At 47.6% G+C, this 16,795-nt stretch overlaps 1 protein-coding gene across 10 annotated transcripts in view; it reads left to right on the top strand.

Moving 5' to 3' along the window:
• Positions 1-12,741, top strand: part of st6galnac3 (ST6 (alpha-N-acetyl-neuraminyl-2,3-beta-galactosyl-1,3)-N-acetylgalactosaminide alpha-2,6-sialyltransferase 3) — a 52,959-nt gene extending 40,218 nt beyond the window's left edge. For 8 of the 10 annotated variants that reach the window (XM_072704382.1, XM_072704380.1, XM_072704381.1 and 5 more), the window contains one exon: positions 9,708-10,274. In XM_072704382.1, coding sequence (XP_072560483.1) covers positions 9,708-10,122 — 415 coding nt within the window. In that variant the 3' untranslated portion in view covers positions 10,123-10,274. Of the gene's footprint in view, positions 1-9,707; positions 10,275-11,043 lie in introns of those variants that run through there. The other 2 variants (XM_023815938.2, XM_023815945.2) reach the window with 2 other exon arrangements.
• The last annotated feature ends 4,054 nt before the right edge of the window (positions 12,742-16,795 follow it).

Below are 16,795 nucleotides of genomic sequence, written 5' to 3' on the forward strand. Positions count from 1 at the left end.
GTGTTCAGGCTCACTCTCAATATTGAAGTCTAGACTGAAAACATACTTGTTTAGTCTATCTTATAAGGGACTCCAGTTCTAGCTCTAGCTAACTGCTCACTCCCAGTTAGACCTATAGTGTGAGGTGTAGAGCTGGGTGGGTATCGGTGCCATTGGCTTTGGATGAACTGAACTGTCAGTGCTGTCGCTCTAGCTTCACACTCCCTTGTGCAGTTGGTGTGCTGACGTTTCCTCAGACCAGCAGGTCTCTCCACAGATAAGCAGATGTTTCATCAGAGCCGCAGGTATCTCCTTAGAGCAGCAGGTCTCTCCTTAGATAAGCAGATGTTTCATCAGAGCAGCAGGTCTCTCCCCAGATCAACAGACTTCCAGGCCGCATGAGGCCCCGCCCTGCTGGCGGTGACCTTGGACCCTCTGTAGGTGCAGTTCCATGGCGCCGTATGCAGGCTTTACCTTGGAGCTCTCCATGGGCCCTGTGACCTCAGGCTTGATCCTCTTCTGTTTGATCTCCACATTCCTCATGATAAAAGCTGCAAAAAGAGTGGAGTAAATGATACCAAACGGTGTGAGATGTTTCCCACATGGGCCACCTTCTTCCCGGCATTAATATTAATTAGGCTGCAGATTGACATCATCAGCTGAGGTGCACGGCAGCCTGTGGCTGAGGTACAGTATCGCCTGGTCAGGATGGGCAGCAAAATAAGAGAAAAGATTCACATAAGCAGAAATGGATAATATGCCACAAAAGATGCTAAACAAATAAAGCATGAAGCATACAATGAGCCGCCTGTCGGCAGAGAGACTGGATTCTTCATTCCTCATCTTCATTTGGCTGTTACTATTACAGGAAGCTTCTCTGTCCACCTCTGTCAGGAACGTGTGATGAAAGATGAGCATGAGTTAATGTCGCAGACGGTTCTGGAGTTCCGATAGCAGTCCGCTTTCTGTCGGAACCATCTTTCACTGTGGTAACAATACTGTGTTAAGTGGGGCTGATTTGTGTCTTTGTGCTCAGGGGTCAGAGTAAAATATGAGCCTTATGATCAAGAGTGACATGCTGTGAAAAAAGCCAAGTCGCTTTAAATCTAGCACACTTAATGGGCACAAAGTTAGGATTCAGTTTTTTAGATATCCTCCCAGTGTTTGATAAATTAAATTTTCTCCCTGTGCAGTTTCATTTGACTTTTTTCAGTCACAGCTGATTTATGATGTAAGGTTTTCATTTTCGCTGTAAGCCTGAGCGTGCACATTGTGTTTATTGTAGTATACGGCTGTGCAGCTGTTGCCGTTTAATTTCCCTTTTACTAATAACACCTATAAGTAATGAGGGCCAATCCAATTTCTTTGTGAAAATGGGGCTTGCCTGGCGGTGAAAGTGCCGTTTTTCCTGCTGATATTGACTATGAGGAAGCCCAACCTGGAACTGGGACGAGTGGCTTTTTGTGATGAAGGACCCGCATTAAATTTAGATGATGTCCTTCCAGTACACCCACCGTGTTCCCTATTCCTGTGCGCAGGTTTGCCTCCTCCTGGCCATCCAGAGACACAGTGGCACCAGTCACCGGCACCACACATGCCCTGGGTCTGCGGGTCCTGGGGGGGTGAATCTGAGGGGGGGCCCTTTTGATTCACGTAAGCTCCCGCTTCGAAGGATAATTCTGATCCACATATTCGGCCAGCTGGGATAGCTGTGGTCCTCTCATTGATCTCACAGATGCTGGACTCCTGCAGAAATCTCCACGGCACCCAGACCAGCTACGTCCCGCCTCAAAGTGTCTCCCTACTCATGAAATCCGGAGGTGCTTCAAAGCTTATTTACACAGGAGAGCTTCAGTCTAACTTAATCAAGGTCCAAGTATAAAAAAAGAACCTTAGACTTCAAACCAAAATCCCCATAAACATTTGAAATAATTTTTCACTCACATTCAGTTCTTTCCTGTGAGTCTTCATCCTTTAAAATTTAATTTGCATTTTTCGGACAAAGTGGTTTTCTTTATTTTGCCAGTAAAGGCATGTTGTAATGAAGGAGAGAGTAGAGCTTTTAAGGCGCCATAAAACAAGACCCAGGATCCCATCTGTCAGTGAACGACTCATCCCATGCAGTCTGCATCCACACAACTGTCTGAGGAGGAAACAGAAACAGTATAGCTCCACCCAATCAGGAAGGAGCAGATTGCCCGGTCAGGAAGGAGCAGACCGCCCGATCAGGAAGATGCAGATCGCTTAATCAAGATGGAGCAGATCACCCGATCAGGAAGAAGCAGATCACCCAATCAGGAGGGAGCAGATCACCCTGATGTCTTGCTATCTTTGCTCCTATGTGGCTTCCCAGAGCATCAGCACCCTGAATTTCAAATGTAATTAAAGTAGAACATGGACCATTATGGAGGAAAACTGGGTACCATGTTTAAAAACCATTAACTGTACACGACAGGGAGCCTGTCAGGCGTGCTAATCGCTCCCTGAGCTGTTGATTAATAGTCCTGGAATCGCTTACCTTCTGTCGCGCTTGCTGAGCCCCTGCCCCTCTGTTGAAGCTTGCATGACAGGACCAGGACACAGCCTCCTAAACAGGTCTGTTCTGCATATTACACTTGGCCGAATGTGAAATTAAACAGTAATCAATGTTTGAGTCAGTTTTAGGAGACGGACTTTGCATCTAACTACAGTTCTTTTAATAAAATAATAACTTGAGAAAAAAGCCCTTTTAAAGGTAGTGACACAGGTGACTGAATCCTTCACGGTCCAGATTGCTGGTATGAGCAGGGGGTCTGGGGATCTGCGTGGGGGGTCATACTCGCTTCCTGGGCCTCCTGGCCGCATGGAGACAGACATTCAGCAATGCCGTGAAGGCAGGGAGCTGATGTCCTTCACAGGGGACTCCTGGCCACATGGAGAGAGACGTTCAGCAATGCCGTGAAGGCAGGGAGCTGATGTCCTTCACAGGGGACTCCTGGCCACATGGAGAGAGATGTTCAGCAATGCCGTGAAGGCAGGGAGCTGATGTCCTTCACAGGGGACTCCTGGCCACATGGAGAGAGATGTTCAGCAATGCCGTGAAGGCAGGGAGCTGATGTCCTTCACAGGGGACTCCTGACCACATGGAGAGAGATGTTCAGCAATGTTGTGAAGGCAGGGAGCTGATGTCCTTCACGGGATATCCTGGTTGTCTCTCCTGAAGTAAATGGACATCTATGGATTTCTTCTCCATGACCTGTCACAGGTGCCTCCAGGCTTTTAACGTTGCCCCTGGACCATCTCCGTAGGATACATCTCTGCAAATTAATTTAGTCAAGAACATCAACATAGAGTATTGAATTTCAATCAAGCCAGTCCCTGGAGGACAGCTAGTTTGTTCTGAAGTTACAGGCAAAAGCAAATACATTACAGAAGTGTGTTACATTACAGTGCAGGTTACATTACAGCACGTTACATTACAGCGTATATTACAGAGCATTTTACATCACAGCATGTTACATTACAGCGTGTGTTACATCATTCTTAGGGTTACAGTACCGCATGTGTTCCATTACAGAGCATGTTCAATCTGCTGAGCTGCCGTGTGGGGAATTAGATCTCACACCTGCACAGCAAATGTAATGATCCAGCTAATCACATCAAGTAGCTGTTTGTTTAATGTGCCTAAATATAAAACAAGTGTTCTGCTAATTAGCTATGAGCAACATGTCTGTGTTTTTTTATGTCACAGGGCACCCCAGAGTGGCCACACCCCCTCCTTTCTGTGAAGTAGGAAAACAGACATGGTTACTATGGTTATTGGTACAGAAAAAGCTTTCTGCTAACATACATGCTAAAATCTGACGATGTGAGATTTTTATCTAGCTCTTTATGTCCGAGTTATTTGTGTACAAGTGTTTGTGTCTGTTTTCCTCAATTAAAAATGCACAAACAACAGCATTTGACTGAAAACCAAATAAGTGATTTCTGTTTAATGGCTTGTTTCAAGATGTGAGAGGTTCTGTGGGTCAGTGCAGATGTCTCGCTGTTAATGATCCACAGGCATGGTGCAGCAGATAAGCATTCCTGGTCATCATTTCATCCCCAGTCTTTCATTTTGTTCATACTCCTTTAAGACGCTTAATTTCATATTCAGTTATCTGATTTTTCTAGGCAGGAGATGCTTGGAATGGCTGCTGGTTGCGGGCATATGCATTTCTGCCTTGTTGACAGTATAACCCGAGAGCAGAGAGTGCACTCTGTGTGGAGGGGGGGGTCCTCTCTCAAGTGTCGCTTTGGACAGAAGCATCTCTCGCGTCACCTGCCCCTTGGTGTGGCCCAGCGAGGGGGACTTCCTGTGGCGTACAGAGGGGCCAGAAAAGGAGTCATGGCTGATCAAAGGCAGTGTGTTAAATGCAGCTTCCGAGAATTGAAATGCTAATTGTGGCCCCTATCTCAGAGGCCTCGTCGCAGTGGCTGTCGGAGGAGACTGGCTGCTTCTCTGTCATGTTGCCCTAATTGTTCCTTTAGCTGAGGTTTATGTTACATTACAGGGTGTTGGCACAGATCCCCTCCGACCTCCTTCCAGAGTGACGCTGCACTCCTTGTGCTTAGGGTTATGGTGTACAGGGGCGTCACCATCACCCTGACCCTCCCTAATACTGTTTCGTTACTCCCCATGTGATGCTCTGGAACAGAGTCACTGTGAGCCACCGGATCAGCGATTTCCTATGAGTAGCCATGCTGGTCTCTTTATCCGAATCGCCTGAGGACCAGGGTGACCCTCTGTCTGTATTAGAAGCAATTGCTCTAAATGCAAGTTAAGGTTACAAATATGCAATTTGAACTTCAAGTTTATAATCAAATATGTGATTTGAATTTTCTGTTGAGGTATATATATCAAATAATATAATGTGTACTTATTGTAGCCTGCAGAGTATTTTCCTCTGTGTCATGCTGCATGGTTGTGCTTCATTCGCAGATGTCTGCATTCCTGCCTGATCAGAGATGCTCGCTGACTTTGAGGTCACTAATTACTCATGCCTCCATCCAAAGAGCCAAAGACAAATTAGAGACTTGTAATCATTTTAAGAAATCTAAAGGAATTCCCCCCCGTTCTCTCTGTTTCCTGGCAATGCTGATCCCTGTTATAGCTTCTCCCTGTAACTGCTGCTCCCTCTAATGTCTGATCCTTGTACTTACTGCTTCCTCTAATGGCTGATCCCTGTAACCACTGCTCCCTCTAATGGCTGATCCTTGTACTTACTGCTTCCTCTAATGGCTGATCCCTGTAACCGCTGCTCCCTCTAATGACTGCATTTACTACTCCTTCTAATGGCTGACCCCTGTAATTGTTACTCCTTCTAATGGCTGATCCCTGTAATCGCTGCTCCATTCAAGGTGTATTTAGGCTGCAGAGGTGGGGAGGTCGGCAGCCAAGCCTCTCCATTATCATGGCCCTGCCATCAGAAGCCATCAATCTGCAGATGAGAGGGAGTGATCGAGATAAAGATAGGGAGGGAGAGAGATACAGATAGAAAGAGAGAGGGAGAGAGCATACTGATGCTGTCTGTCCCCAGCTTCCCTGCATAGACTGCAGGTCAATCTTGGCTTTGATTGGCTGGATGAGTGCATTGAGGATGATTAGCTGGGTATTGATACTTGTGTGAAAATAAGAGGCGACTGATTCCTATGGGCTGGGAGGCATTAAATCTCGCGCTCTATTGTCCCGCCGCTGAATATTCTGCGTTTCGAAGTGTTCAGCCTGTTTTATGTCAACGGTGCTCATCTCAGTCGATTCTGTAACTAAAGCCCGTTCTGAAGCTGACAGCCGCACTGCCGGAGGTAATGCACCTTTGTGCTGTGGATTATTTATCCTGAAGTCTTCTGGCGGCTGTGTTGTTGCTGTGTGTCTCCTCTGATGCCTGCGGTGACTTTGATGACATCGCCTGTGTAGCCATCACTCTATGGGGTGACCTGACAGACCTGCCTTTATTAAGGTGTTTCCACGGGCAGCCCCTTCAAAGTGGATCAGAAGGTCCTGAGATGAATAGCATTGGTGTTTCCCAGCTGGGAGTCAGTGGGAGTGGTCATTAGGAGACAGTGCTGTTGTTCTTCTCATGAAAGACTTTCCCTGGGAGATGTCCTGTGAGACTGTTTCCAAGAGGACAATATTTTAAGCAAATTAATGTCAGTCCTGTCATGGTAATATGATGGTTAGGGTCTCAGAGCACTGGGAGCCAGTGCCAGGAAGCTAAATTCGCACTGCGTTTTCCTTGCGTGTTTCCCCTTCCATCTACTCCTGGTCACCGTCCACTGGCCTAAATATGCACATGTGAGTTTCAACCACTGTGGAGCCAACTGACTCATCAGTGACTCGTCCTGAGGAGGTGCCTCACTCTCGGTCTGACCAGGCTCCGTATTCCTTGGGATCATTAACTGCTGCATCCTGAGGTCTGCCAGATGCCATCCCAGAAGCACACAGCAGCAGAAATAAACACACCCAGAGAGATTCACTCCAGCTTAGACACTACATTTCTGTTTGTGGTTCAATCTTTGCGCTACTGGAAACATCCCAGCTGAGAAGGCATTCTGGGTAAGTGGTGCAGTGAATCGGTCCTGGGGTCTGAAGAGAGACTTGCGACTGATCATTTTTCAGTTGCCCTTTTTAACAGCTCATGAGGGATTTTGCCATTCGCTGAAACACTGATTTCAGGCTGGTTTTCTTTGTCTTGCTGTGGGTGGAGCCATCAGTGAAATGTTATCTTTCAAACACAGAAAACCATAGTTAAACCATGTGTGCATTTTTCTCTACATTTCCCAGTTGTGGCGTGTTGCATCTGTGAATTAATGACTTCTCTTAATTGATTTAAGAACATAAGAACATTTTTTGAGTTGTCTTTGATCTGTCTTTGTATTACATGATTATCTTGGGTTAACTATAAGGTATGGCGATGCAGAGTTTGCAGTATTGCAGCTTGATGTAATACCTCAGAATGAAAAAAAACACTTCACTTCAGATTTCCTGGTATGACATCTGTAATTACAGCTACCATATTAATATACTTATAAGTTCTGTCAGCCCCTCAGAATCCAACCAGTCGAGTAACATTTCTGTGTAAAGAAGAGTGTCATAAAAAAAGCTCTGAGAATAAAGGGCTCCTTTCCAGCAAGTACAGGAGGCTTCGTGCTGCCCTGAGGGGGGCGCTCCTGTTCAGCGTCATGCCCCTGATGTGAATCGATGGCCTGCGGACTCTCAGCAGGCTTTGATGTGAGAGTGAGAGAATCTCGCCAATCTCTCCTTCCCCAGCCTGCGTCCCTCCAAGGCACCGATTCCTGTCCTGCTAAGAGATTAATGAAAAAATAAGGAGAGCATAACAGCTGATTAGATGCAGAGCAAATCGTAGAGGAAGGGCAGCATGCAGGCTGAAAGCGATTGATTTGATTTTACTTGTTTTTATTTCTTAAAGCGTGATAAAGCCACAAAGGGAGGAGGGACTTTGAGTTTCCTCTTTCATGTAAGAAGTGGGAAAGAAGCAGATATTTCCCATTAATCATTCAGTGGGGGTTTTACCACATGATGCAACTCCAGAGAAGGAGAGGATTGAAGCGGTGTTGTTTGTGCAGAGCAGCCAGTGTTCTGTCTGGGTCTGGTCAGGAGAGCTGCTTGGAGCTCAGGGAATTCCTGGAGTCTGTCTAACTGCAGGTACCTTGCTGGTGGTGACCAGCCAAGGACAGACTTCTGCAGCACTGGCACTGACGTGGGTCCCACTGACCCCTGTAACCAGTCTGGGCCCCGCCCCCCCCATCCCTCCGCAGATAAGGGGGATACCGGAGACACGACAGACATGGTGGACATGGGGGACACAGCAGAAATGGCACACCTGTGAAAATCAGACAGCACATGAAAAATGCAGGCTGTTCAATTATGCATTACGTTGGGCCAAAAGTCAGAGATGAAGGAGGCATTTGGCAGGAGCAGAAGGCCCTGCACTCACAGACAGTTTGCCTGTGATGGGGAAGGTGCCCCCGGGGGGCGAGGGGCTCTGAAATCACATCTGAATGCCTTTCTCTGCAAGGTAGGATGAAGGGAGCTGATTAGGTCTGAGGCACGGGAGAGTCTGCCTTCTGAAAGGAGGTGGGAGTGATGGATGCCTCTTGTTGGCAGCCTAAGAACCCAGAAAACAGCAAGAGTGAACGCTGCCGCAGAAGTTTCCAGAAACACTGCTGCAGAGGATTCTGTTTCCCATTCAAGTATCTGTGTGTGATCTTCAGATGTTATTGTTAAATGACACAAATTATATACATAGATGTAAATGAATCTAATGAAATGCCGGTGAGTGCAGCAGCAGTAGCGGAGGCCTGAGCACAGCGCTTACCGTGCTGACCACAGGCGTGCATACTGAGCATATTTCCCAGCATGCAGCACTCTTGAGTGTCACTTCCTGAGTGTGGCTCCCTGAGTGTGAACATAAGAACATAAGAAATTTACAAACGAGAGGAGGCCATTCGGCCCATCAAGCTCGTTTGGGGAGAACTTAACTAATAGCTCAGAGTTGTTAAAATCTTATCTAGCTCTGATTTAAAGGAACCCATGGTTTTAGCTTCCACTACACTAGCAGGAAGACTATTCCATACTCTAACTACACGCTGTGTAAAGAAGTGCTTCCTCAAATTTGTTTTAAAATGTTCTCCCGCTAATTTCCACTTATGGCCACGAGTTCTAGTATTTAGACTAATATTGAAATAGTCATTTGGCTGAACAGCATCCAGACCCGTTAGAATCTTATAGACCTGAATCATATCCCCCCTTAGTCTCCTTTGCTCAAGGCTAAACAGATTCAGTTCCGCTAACCTCTCCTCATAAGACATTCCTCTAAGACCAGGAATCATTCTCGTAGCTCTTCGGTGCACCTTTTCAAAGGCAGCAATGTCCTTCTTGAGGTATGGTGACCAAACCTGCACACAGTATTCTAGGTGGGGTCTTACCAAGGAAATATATAAGTGTAACATCACCTCCCTTGACTTAAACTCCACACACCTAGAGATATAACCCAACATTCTGTTCGCCTTTTTTATTGCTTCCCCACACTGGCGAGAGTGGGACATGGCTACCTGGCTGATTCTTTCGTACACATAGAGCATGTGAACTGCCAGCTGTAACTAACACGGTGCCTTTTCCCAAAAAGAGCTGTGATTTTGTTACATCTACAGATGCATAAAGCTGCTTTCCTGTTTTGTACCTTTCCTCAGATTTCTGTGCTATTAACGGCATTTGTTGATAATGTTATCTTAGGAATAGTTGCTGACTGTATTCCAGTTGCTGTTTTTTTTACAGTCGTTGATTTTTGTCGATTATAATCCCTGCTGCCACACCAGCAGTTCACCCCCCTCCATCTTAGTACAATCTGGACTGTTGTCAGTTTCTGAGTTCCTCTCCCTGTCATCTTGGTACAGTCCAGTCAGCTGTCACTCTCTGAGATAAGCCCCCCTTTCCAGTTCATCCCCCTGCACCAGATTCTGGGAGTTGCCACATCTCATCTCGGGAACATTTTGTCAGCATAAATAAAGCCACCCCCCGCCCCCCTGGGCCATGGCCCATGTCAGCAGAAACAGCTCCTGGTGAATAATTCAAAAGACACACGATTTGCCTACAGCAGTAACAGGAACCACTACGCTCCGCCTCTTTTATCTGTGGCATGCGTGCTCACGGCTAATGGGCCTCATGTGTCACACGTGTGTGTTGCCAGGATACAGTCGGGATCGTACCTGAGCACGGGCTGGTTCACGCTCATCCTGGCTATGGACATGTGCAAGGAGATCCACGTCTACGGCATGATCAACGACACCTACTGCAGGTACGGTGTATCACTATCAGCAATATGCATAAAGAGCCTGTTATCGATGGGGGGTCTGGTAAACGTTCCAGCAACCTGGCTGAACCAATTATTGTTAAAAAAAAATAATAAATCTGTCCCAGAAGCCTTTGCAGCTGGTCATGGCATCCATCTTATACTCATTTCCTGCCACACTGCGGAATGTAGGGATGGACAGGAGACAGGAGTGATTCCTCCAGTGGCTCAAAGCCTGTTCATCACTCATCCCACCAAACACCAGCATATCTCTACTACCTATGGGGGTTCTGTTTCAGTGTGGTGGTGGTGATGATGATGATGATGATGACAGTCCACCTCTTCCAGTTTTCTACCTCTAGATGTAACAGCACTAACAGGGGTTGCTGGTCTGGTTTCAGTGTTAACGACAGTATCAGTGTTAGCGTTAGCCCTGCTGGTCTGGTTTCTTTGTTAGCATTAGCATTTGCCTTGCTGGTCTGGTTTCCGTGTTAGCATTAGCGATAGTATTGGCCTTGCTGGTCTGGTTTCCATGTTAGCATTAGCGTTGGCCTTCCTGGTCTGTTTCAGTGTTAGCATTAGCATTAGTGTTAGCCTTGCTGGTCTGTATTCAGAGTTAGTGTTAGAATTAGCCTTGCTGCTCTGGCTTCAGCGTTAGCATGATAGTTAGCATTAGCTTGCCATGTGGCACGGCCGCCTTATTGCCAGCGTGCTTCATGTCTGCCTCATTAGATCCATCCTCATCAGCGCTTCGCTGGGATTTGCCACAGTACCATTTCATGTGTAAACATACCCAAGATGCTGCTGTCTGGGTGTTTATTGGTTCCATGTCATCGGATTTTAAGACCTAACTGTGCACTGAAATCCAGCTGCTGCATGACAAAGTAAGACATGATGTGTCTGGACAGAAAACAGCCCTGAAGTCCAGATGCTTCTTCTCAGAAGCTGGATGGTGTTTCCCAGCCCAAAGAGACGGTGACTCTGCATGATGCCTTTGTGAGATAAACCTCCCTGAAAAAGTGATGATACTTTTCAATACTTTTGAAGTCTTTTGTCATTTTCTCTCCTTTATTTTCAAGACAACATTTATTTTGACCGTGTCACAGTGCATTAAGCTTTCCAGGTGCTGGGGCTTCTTCCAGCCATTGGCCCTTCTGACACCCCCTGTCTGACTCCCCCCCTCGACTTCCTGTTTATTCACTTGACTATCTCTGTGCTGTCTCTCGGTATGCAGGACAGAGGGCTACCGGAAAGTTCCATACCACTACTATGAAGCCGGAAGTCGAGATGAATGCGCCGAGTACCTCCTGCATGAGAGCGCCCCCTATGGTGGCCATCGCTTCATCACTGAAAAGTCTGTTTTCGCCAAATGGGCCAAAAGCCACCGGATAAAATTCCTGCACCCGGTGTGGTCAGTGTCCTGACCGGGGAGGCTCGGCGTCCAGCCCCTCGCCAGTAGGGAGGACAGACACCCATCGGTGCGGAAGGTGACCAGAATTCTGTGCCCATGGGTCATTTTTCCATTTTCTTTTTCCAACTGTGAAATACTGAACTTGAGTAGCAGTAGTGAGGGAGAAATTCCACAGGCCACCACAGCGCCACCTGTTGGAAGCGATACTGTACACTGCTCTGATCATGGGTGTTCAATGGGGAAAGAGGACCAATACCCTGATTTGCATTCTGTTTCTCAGCGAGGTACACAGAGCAGGTCGCATAGTGACAGCTGCTATCCGGAAGGTGTGTGTTCCCCCTCAGTGTCTGGGCCCCCCCGGACCTGCCCCGGAGCACTGGGATTTCGGCGTTTCCGGCACCAGTTAAGGGTCCTTGTCCTCTGTTTGATCTTGGGCCAGCTCTGAAGGCTCGTTTACCTGCCACATGGCGGACAGTACCGCTCACGGGGGGGTTGCTGATGTTGGCATGTTTGTTTCACGGGGTGTTCCCACTGCTAATGTGACGTCAGTCCCCCGAGCACCAAGCATCTCCGAATGCTCCAGGAATGTCGCCGTTGGGGGCCGTGCGGCACCGACTCCCTATTCTCACCCCTCCGTCACACTGTGTCAGCTGATGTACCATCACACATGAATGGGCTCCCCAGCTTCTTTAATCCCTCCTCTTTTGGGCAGCATTCCATTTGACTCCCTGCGTCTCCTGGTTCTGCCTTGCCCCCCTCCCCGCCTGCAGGCCCGGAGCCTGCCTCGGAACGCAGCTGGGGGGCCCTGACGGCATGCAGATGGCACGGCACCGTGCGGTTACACTGAGGCATATGTTGCTTCTTCAGCCCTCCCCTCGTCGGTCTCCTTGGAGATGGGCGTCGCTGGTAGTCTACGGTTTCCAGAGAATATCGGTGATGGTGTTCCTGGTTATACGGAGTGACTCTGTATGACCATGCTCCTGTGTGGGGAGTCTCTGGTGACCCTGCATCATAGAGCCTGGAAAAAATTAAGAGACCACTCTATATTTTTAAACAAATCTGCATTTTTAAATCCTGGTTTAATCGTGGCTCTGCTGGCAGAAGGCTATGCTGAGCAGCAGGTTGCTTCCAGGTTCAAAGTTTCTAAGACAGCAGTACACAGGAACAAGGTGAAGCAAGAGGCACTGGGAACGGCCAGAAACCGGCCAGGTAAAGGGTGGAAGCAACTTTCTAATGCCAGAGATGACTGTCAACTTACCCGACAGTTTCTCATGAATCAGAGGATCACCTTAAGTGACCTTCAAATGGAATGGGAAGCGTGAAGTGCAGGTGTGAAGTGCAGTGCTAGGAGAGTTTGTATTGGGTTTCTAGAAGCAGGACTGAAGACCCATACAGCAAGGAAGAAGCCCTTTATTAATGAGAAAGAGAGAAGAACCAGACTGCAATATTCTCTCTATATAAAAAATATTTATATTAGTCACAGATATACACCCATAAATTGAGATATGAGTGAAACAAAAATATTGTGCTGTGGTCTGTTAATTTTTTCCACAGCTGTATATCATGGTGTATATGGTGGTGGTGGTGGTGGTGGTGGGGGGGGAGGGGGGTTCTGTTGATCACTACGAAGCGTGTCAGACACACCCTACCAGCAAATGCAGCCACTCGCTGTTTTTTAATCTGTGGAAAGTCATTGTGCATTATGTAATTGTGCCACGCAGGTTCTGTGTTTAACTCGCTGCTCTACACGAGTATGACCATGTTTCTCGCTGTTTTACACGTGTAAGACCATGTTTCTCGCTGTTTTACACGTGTAAGACCATGTTTCTCGATGTTTTACACGTGTAAGACCATGTTTCTCGATGTTTTACACGTGTAAGGCCATGTTCCCCATTGTGTTACACTTCTAAGGCAGTGTTTTTCGTTGTTTTACACATGTAAGGCCGTGTTTCTCGTTGTTTTACACGTGTAAGGCCTTGTTTCTCGCTGCTTTATATGTGTAAGACCGAGTTTCTCACTGTGTTACACATGTAAGACCATGATTATCTTGCCGTTTTACATGTCTAAGACCGTCTCTCTTTTGCTGTTTTACATGTGTAAGACTATCTCATTGTTTTGCATGTATCAGGTCGTGTGTATCTCGCTGTTTTAAATGTGTAAGACTGTTTTTTTCTGAAGCTGAAACAGCAGTACATCCACAGTATTAACTGAGGGCATCGTTCCTTCAGACATGTCTCATAAATTATTCTCAGAGTGTGTTTAAAACATCGCTCTTGTGCGCGATGCCCATCTTTGTAAATTTCACTTGATTCTCATTAAAATTTAAATTAACTTTTGGGTATTAAAGGGGAAATGAAATTTCTTAAAAGTCTGTTCCCTTTACGTAATGAGTATCTGCTCTTCATTCGCTTTTAAATTAATTCCTTGCTTTGGCCGTTACCTTGAGTGGCCCAGTGCAGTTACTCCGTGCTGTTACTCTTGTTTGCTCGGTTGCCATGGTGAGTGCGGTGCTCCAGCACAGGCTCGCGTTTTAGTTACTACCATCACCCTCAGCCCCCACCTCCAGCTTAGCCCGGCCGCCTTTGCTGATGGATCGCAGCCCCTCAGCCTCTGATCCTGCCGCCGCTACTGTGGCTTCCACATATTGCTATCAGCTGATATTTCTTAAAAATCAAGACAACAGCACCAGTCCAATGTATCAGTGTTGGTCGATATTGACTTTAGTTACCAGCAGCACAGCTAAAGAGGGATAGTAATGCAATTAAAGTAACAGAATAATGGCTCCCAAGTCACACCTGCTTTGCTGATATCTCACTGCCTGTGTTATATGATGTGGTTACTACACACATTTAAACAGTAACATCACCAACATCAGTTTCATTACAGATTTTGGAACTCAGAGCTTAGCCAGTATTCAGTATGAGATATATTACAAAAAAATATATCGGCCAAAATTTCCAAAGCAGAGCAGCATTAGCGCTCAAACCTCCTGCCTCTCCCTGGTGTGTGTGGTCCCTCTCATACCTCCTGCCTCTCCCTGGTGTGTGTGGTCCCTCTCAGACCTCCTGCCTCTCCCTGGTGTGTGTGGTCCCTCTCAGACCACCTGCCTCTCCCTGGTGTGTGTGGTCCCACTCAGACCTCCTGCCTCTCCCTGGTGTGTGGGGTCCCACTCAGACCTCCTGCCTCTCCCTGGTGTGTGTGGTCCCTCTCAGACCTCCTGCCTCTCCCTGGTGTGTGTGGTCCCTCTCAGACCTCCTGCCTCTCCCTGGTGTTTGTGGTCCCTCTCAGACCTCCTGCCTCTCCCTGGTGTGTGTGGTCCCACTCAGACCTCCTGCCTCTCCCTGGTGTGTGTGGTCCCACTCAGACCTCCTGCCTCTGCCTGGTGTGTGTGGTCCCTCTCAGACCTCATGTCTCTCTCTGGTGTGTGTGGTCCCTCTCAGACCTCCTGCCTGTCCCTGGTGTTTGTGGTCCCTCTCAGACCTCCTGCCTCTCCCTGGTGTGTGTGGTCCCACTCAGACCTCCTGCCTCTCCCTGGTGTGTGTGGTCCCACTCAGACCTCCTGCCTCTGCCTGGTGTGTGTGGTCCCTCTCAGACCTCATGTCTCTCCCTGGTGTGTGTGGTCCCTCTCAGACCTCCTGCCTCTCCCTGGTGTGTGTGGTCCCACTCAGACCTCCTGCCTCTGCCTGGTGTGTGTGGTCCCTCTCAGACCTCCTGCCTCTCCCTGGTGTGTGTGGTCCCACTCAGACCTCCTGCCTCTCCTTGGTGTGTGTGGTCCCTCTCAGACCTCCTGCCTCTCGCTGGTGTGTGTGGTGCTGCTCACAGAGGCACACCAGACATGCCATAGCTGACCTTTTTCCCTGTTCTTGCTGCCGAATGACAGATGTGAGCCTAACCCTGCTGGTTGAGTCGCTGAGTATTATTAGTAGTATTGTTGTTAGTATTGAGCTGTCAGGGAACATGGCCTCTGTAAAAGGAACAGGCCTGCCTCCCCCTGTATTTTTCTTAGTATTATTAGTAGTATTGTTGTTAGTATTGAGCTGTCAGGGAATATGACCTCTGTAAAGGGAACAGGCCTGCCTCCTCCTGTATTATTATTAGTATTATTATTATTATTGTTCTTAGTATTGACCTGTCGTGGCTTCCTCTGGGCTGCCTCATACAATCCAAAAACACTCAGTCCAGGTAAATTAATGATTGACCATAGTGTGTGTGTGTGTGTGTGTGTGTGTGTGTGTGTGTGATGTGTGTGTGTGTGTGAGTGAGAGAGAGCGGGTATACCTTGCCTTATGGGGACACAATGTCGCCACAAAATGATGAATACCCAATCTGTGACTGCAATGAAAAAACTAAAAATGCAAAAACTCTTGTATTTTGCTTGGTTACTTATGGTTATGCTTAGGGCTGGGTAGGGGTTATGGTTGTCATAGTTAGCATTAGCATTTTTCCCATAGAAATGAATGCAGTCCCCATAAAGATATGCTTACCCAACATGTGTGTGTGCCTTTTGATGGAACAATTCCTTCCTGGGTGAGTCCTATTTTGGAAAAGTCATCTGTGTGCTGACCGAATTTCTTGCGTTTTTATTCTTCCAAAGCTTTGGTCAAACTTCTGAACATGGACCTTTTCCCACTTATCATTCCTGTCCATCTTTGCAGCTTAAGTTTGTTTTTACTGACCTTTTGTTAAAGCTGATTTGTTGCTGGTGACGGTTGCTGACATCGTATTCCATGCATTTCTGTCTTTATACGAATAAAGAACCTGCTGTCTGATCACCGCCTGGAATTCATGTCCTTTTTGTTTTATGCTGCTGATAAATGTAAGAATTTAATCTTTAAAGTCCCAGAGTACGGATTACATGTAAGGCGCTGTTGTTAAAAGGTGTGGAAATGATTCGACCAGCAAAACGACACGGGCTAATTTGCCTGAAATGCTGTAAGCAGCGAATGCATGACCTGAGCACTGCAGACTCCTACCAGAGACGGTGAAGGAATCGGCGTCGGACAGAGCGGCCAGCGGAGCCAAAACACATGGTGGGAAAGCACCTGCTCTTCCCACGGGCAACGCAAACGGCCAGGCGGCCTGGCGGGCAACGTGCATGCTGAAGGTCACGTGACTCCAGGAAGCCATGGTGGTGAAAGCGGCGAAGTAACGGAAGATAAAATGTGAGGTCGTCAGAGGGTCACGCAGAGTCAGGTCAGCAGGAAACGTGAGGGCCAGCCCAGCGATACAGCGAACTGCACACAGTAACAGCATCCATACAGCAGGGTCTTGTGGGGGGTTAAAGTGAGCAACCAACTCAACGGAGGACGATGGGCAGCTCCTGGGAGTGACACCCACCTGTAAAAACACCCTTTCTGATGGAACACCACATATATCAGCAAAATGAGGCTCCCCACTGCTTACATGCATTTTAAGTCCAGCATCAAGCTTCTCGGATGGCAGCAGATGCCTGGAAAGTTACACAGAATCCATCCTAATACAGCAGGAGCAGAGATTTAGCTGGTATGCACATGCAGGAGAGGCAGGATGCTGCCAGCATCCCAAGGACGGCAGATGACCCACTGGAGGTCCACAA

The sequence above is a fragment of the Paramormyrops kingsleyae genome, chromosome 21 (genome assembly GCF_048594095.1).
Source record: "Paramormyrops kingsleyae isolate MSU_618 chromosome 21, PKINGS_0.4, whole genome shotgun sequence".
In the NCBI taxonomy this organism is placed as follows: domain Eukaryota; kingdom Metazoa; phylum Chordata; class Actinopteri; order Osteoglossiformes; family Mormyridae; genus Paramormyrops; species Paramormyrops kingsleyae.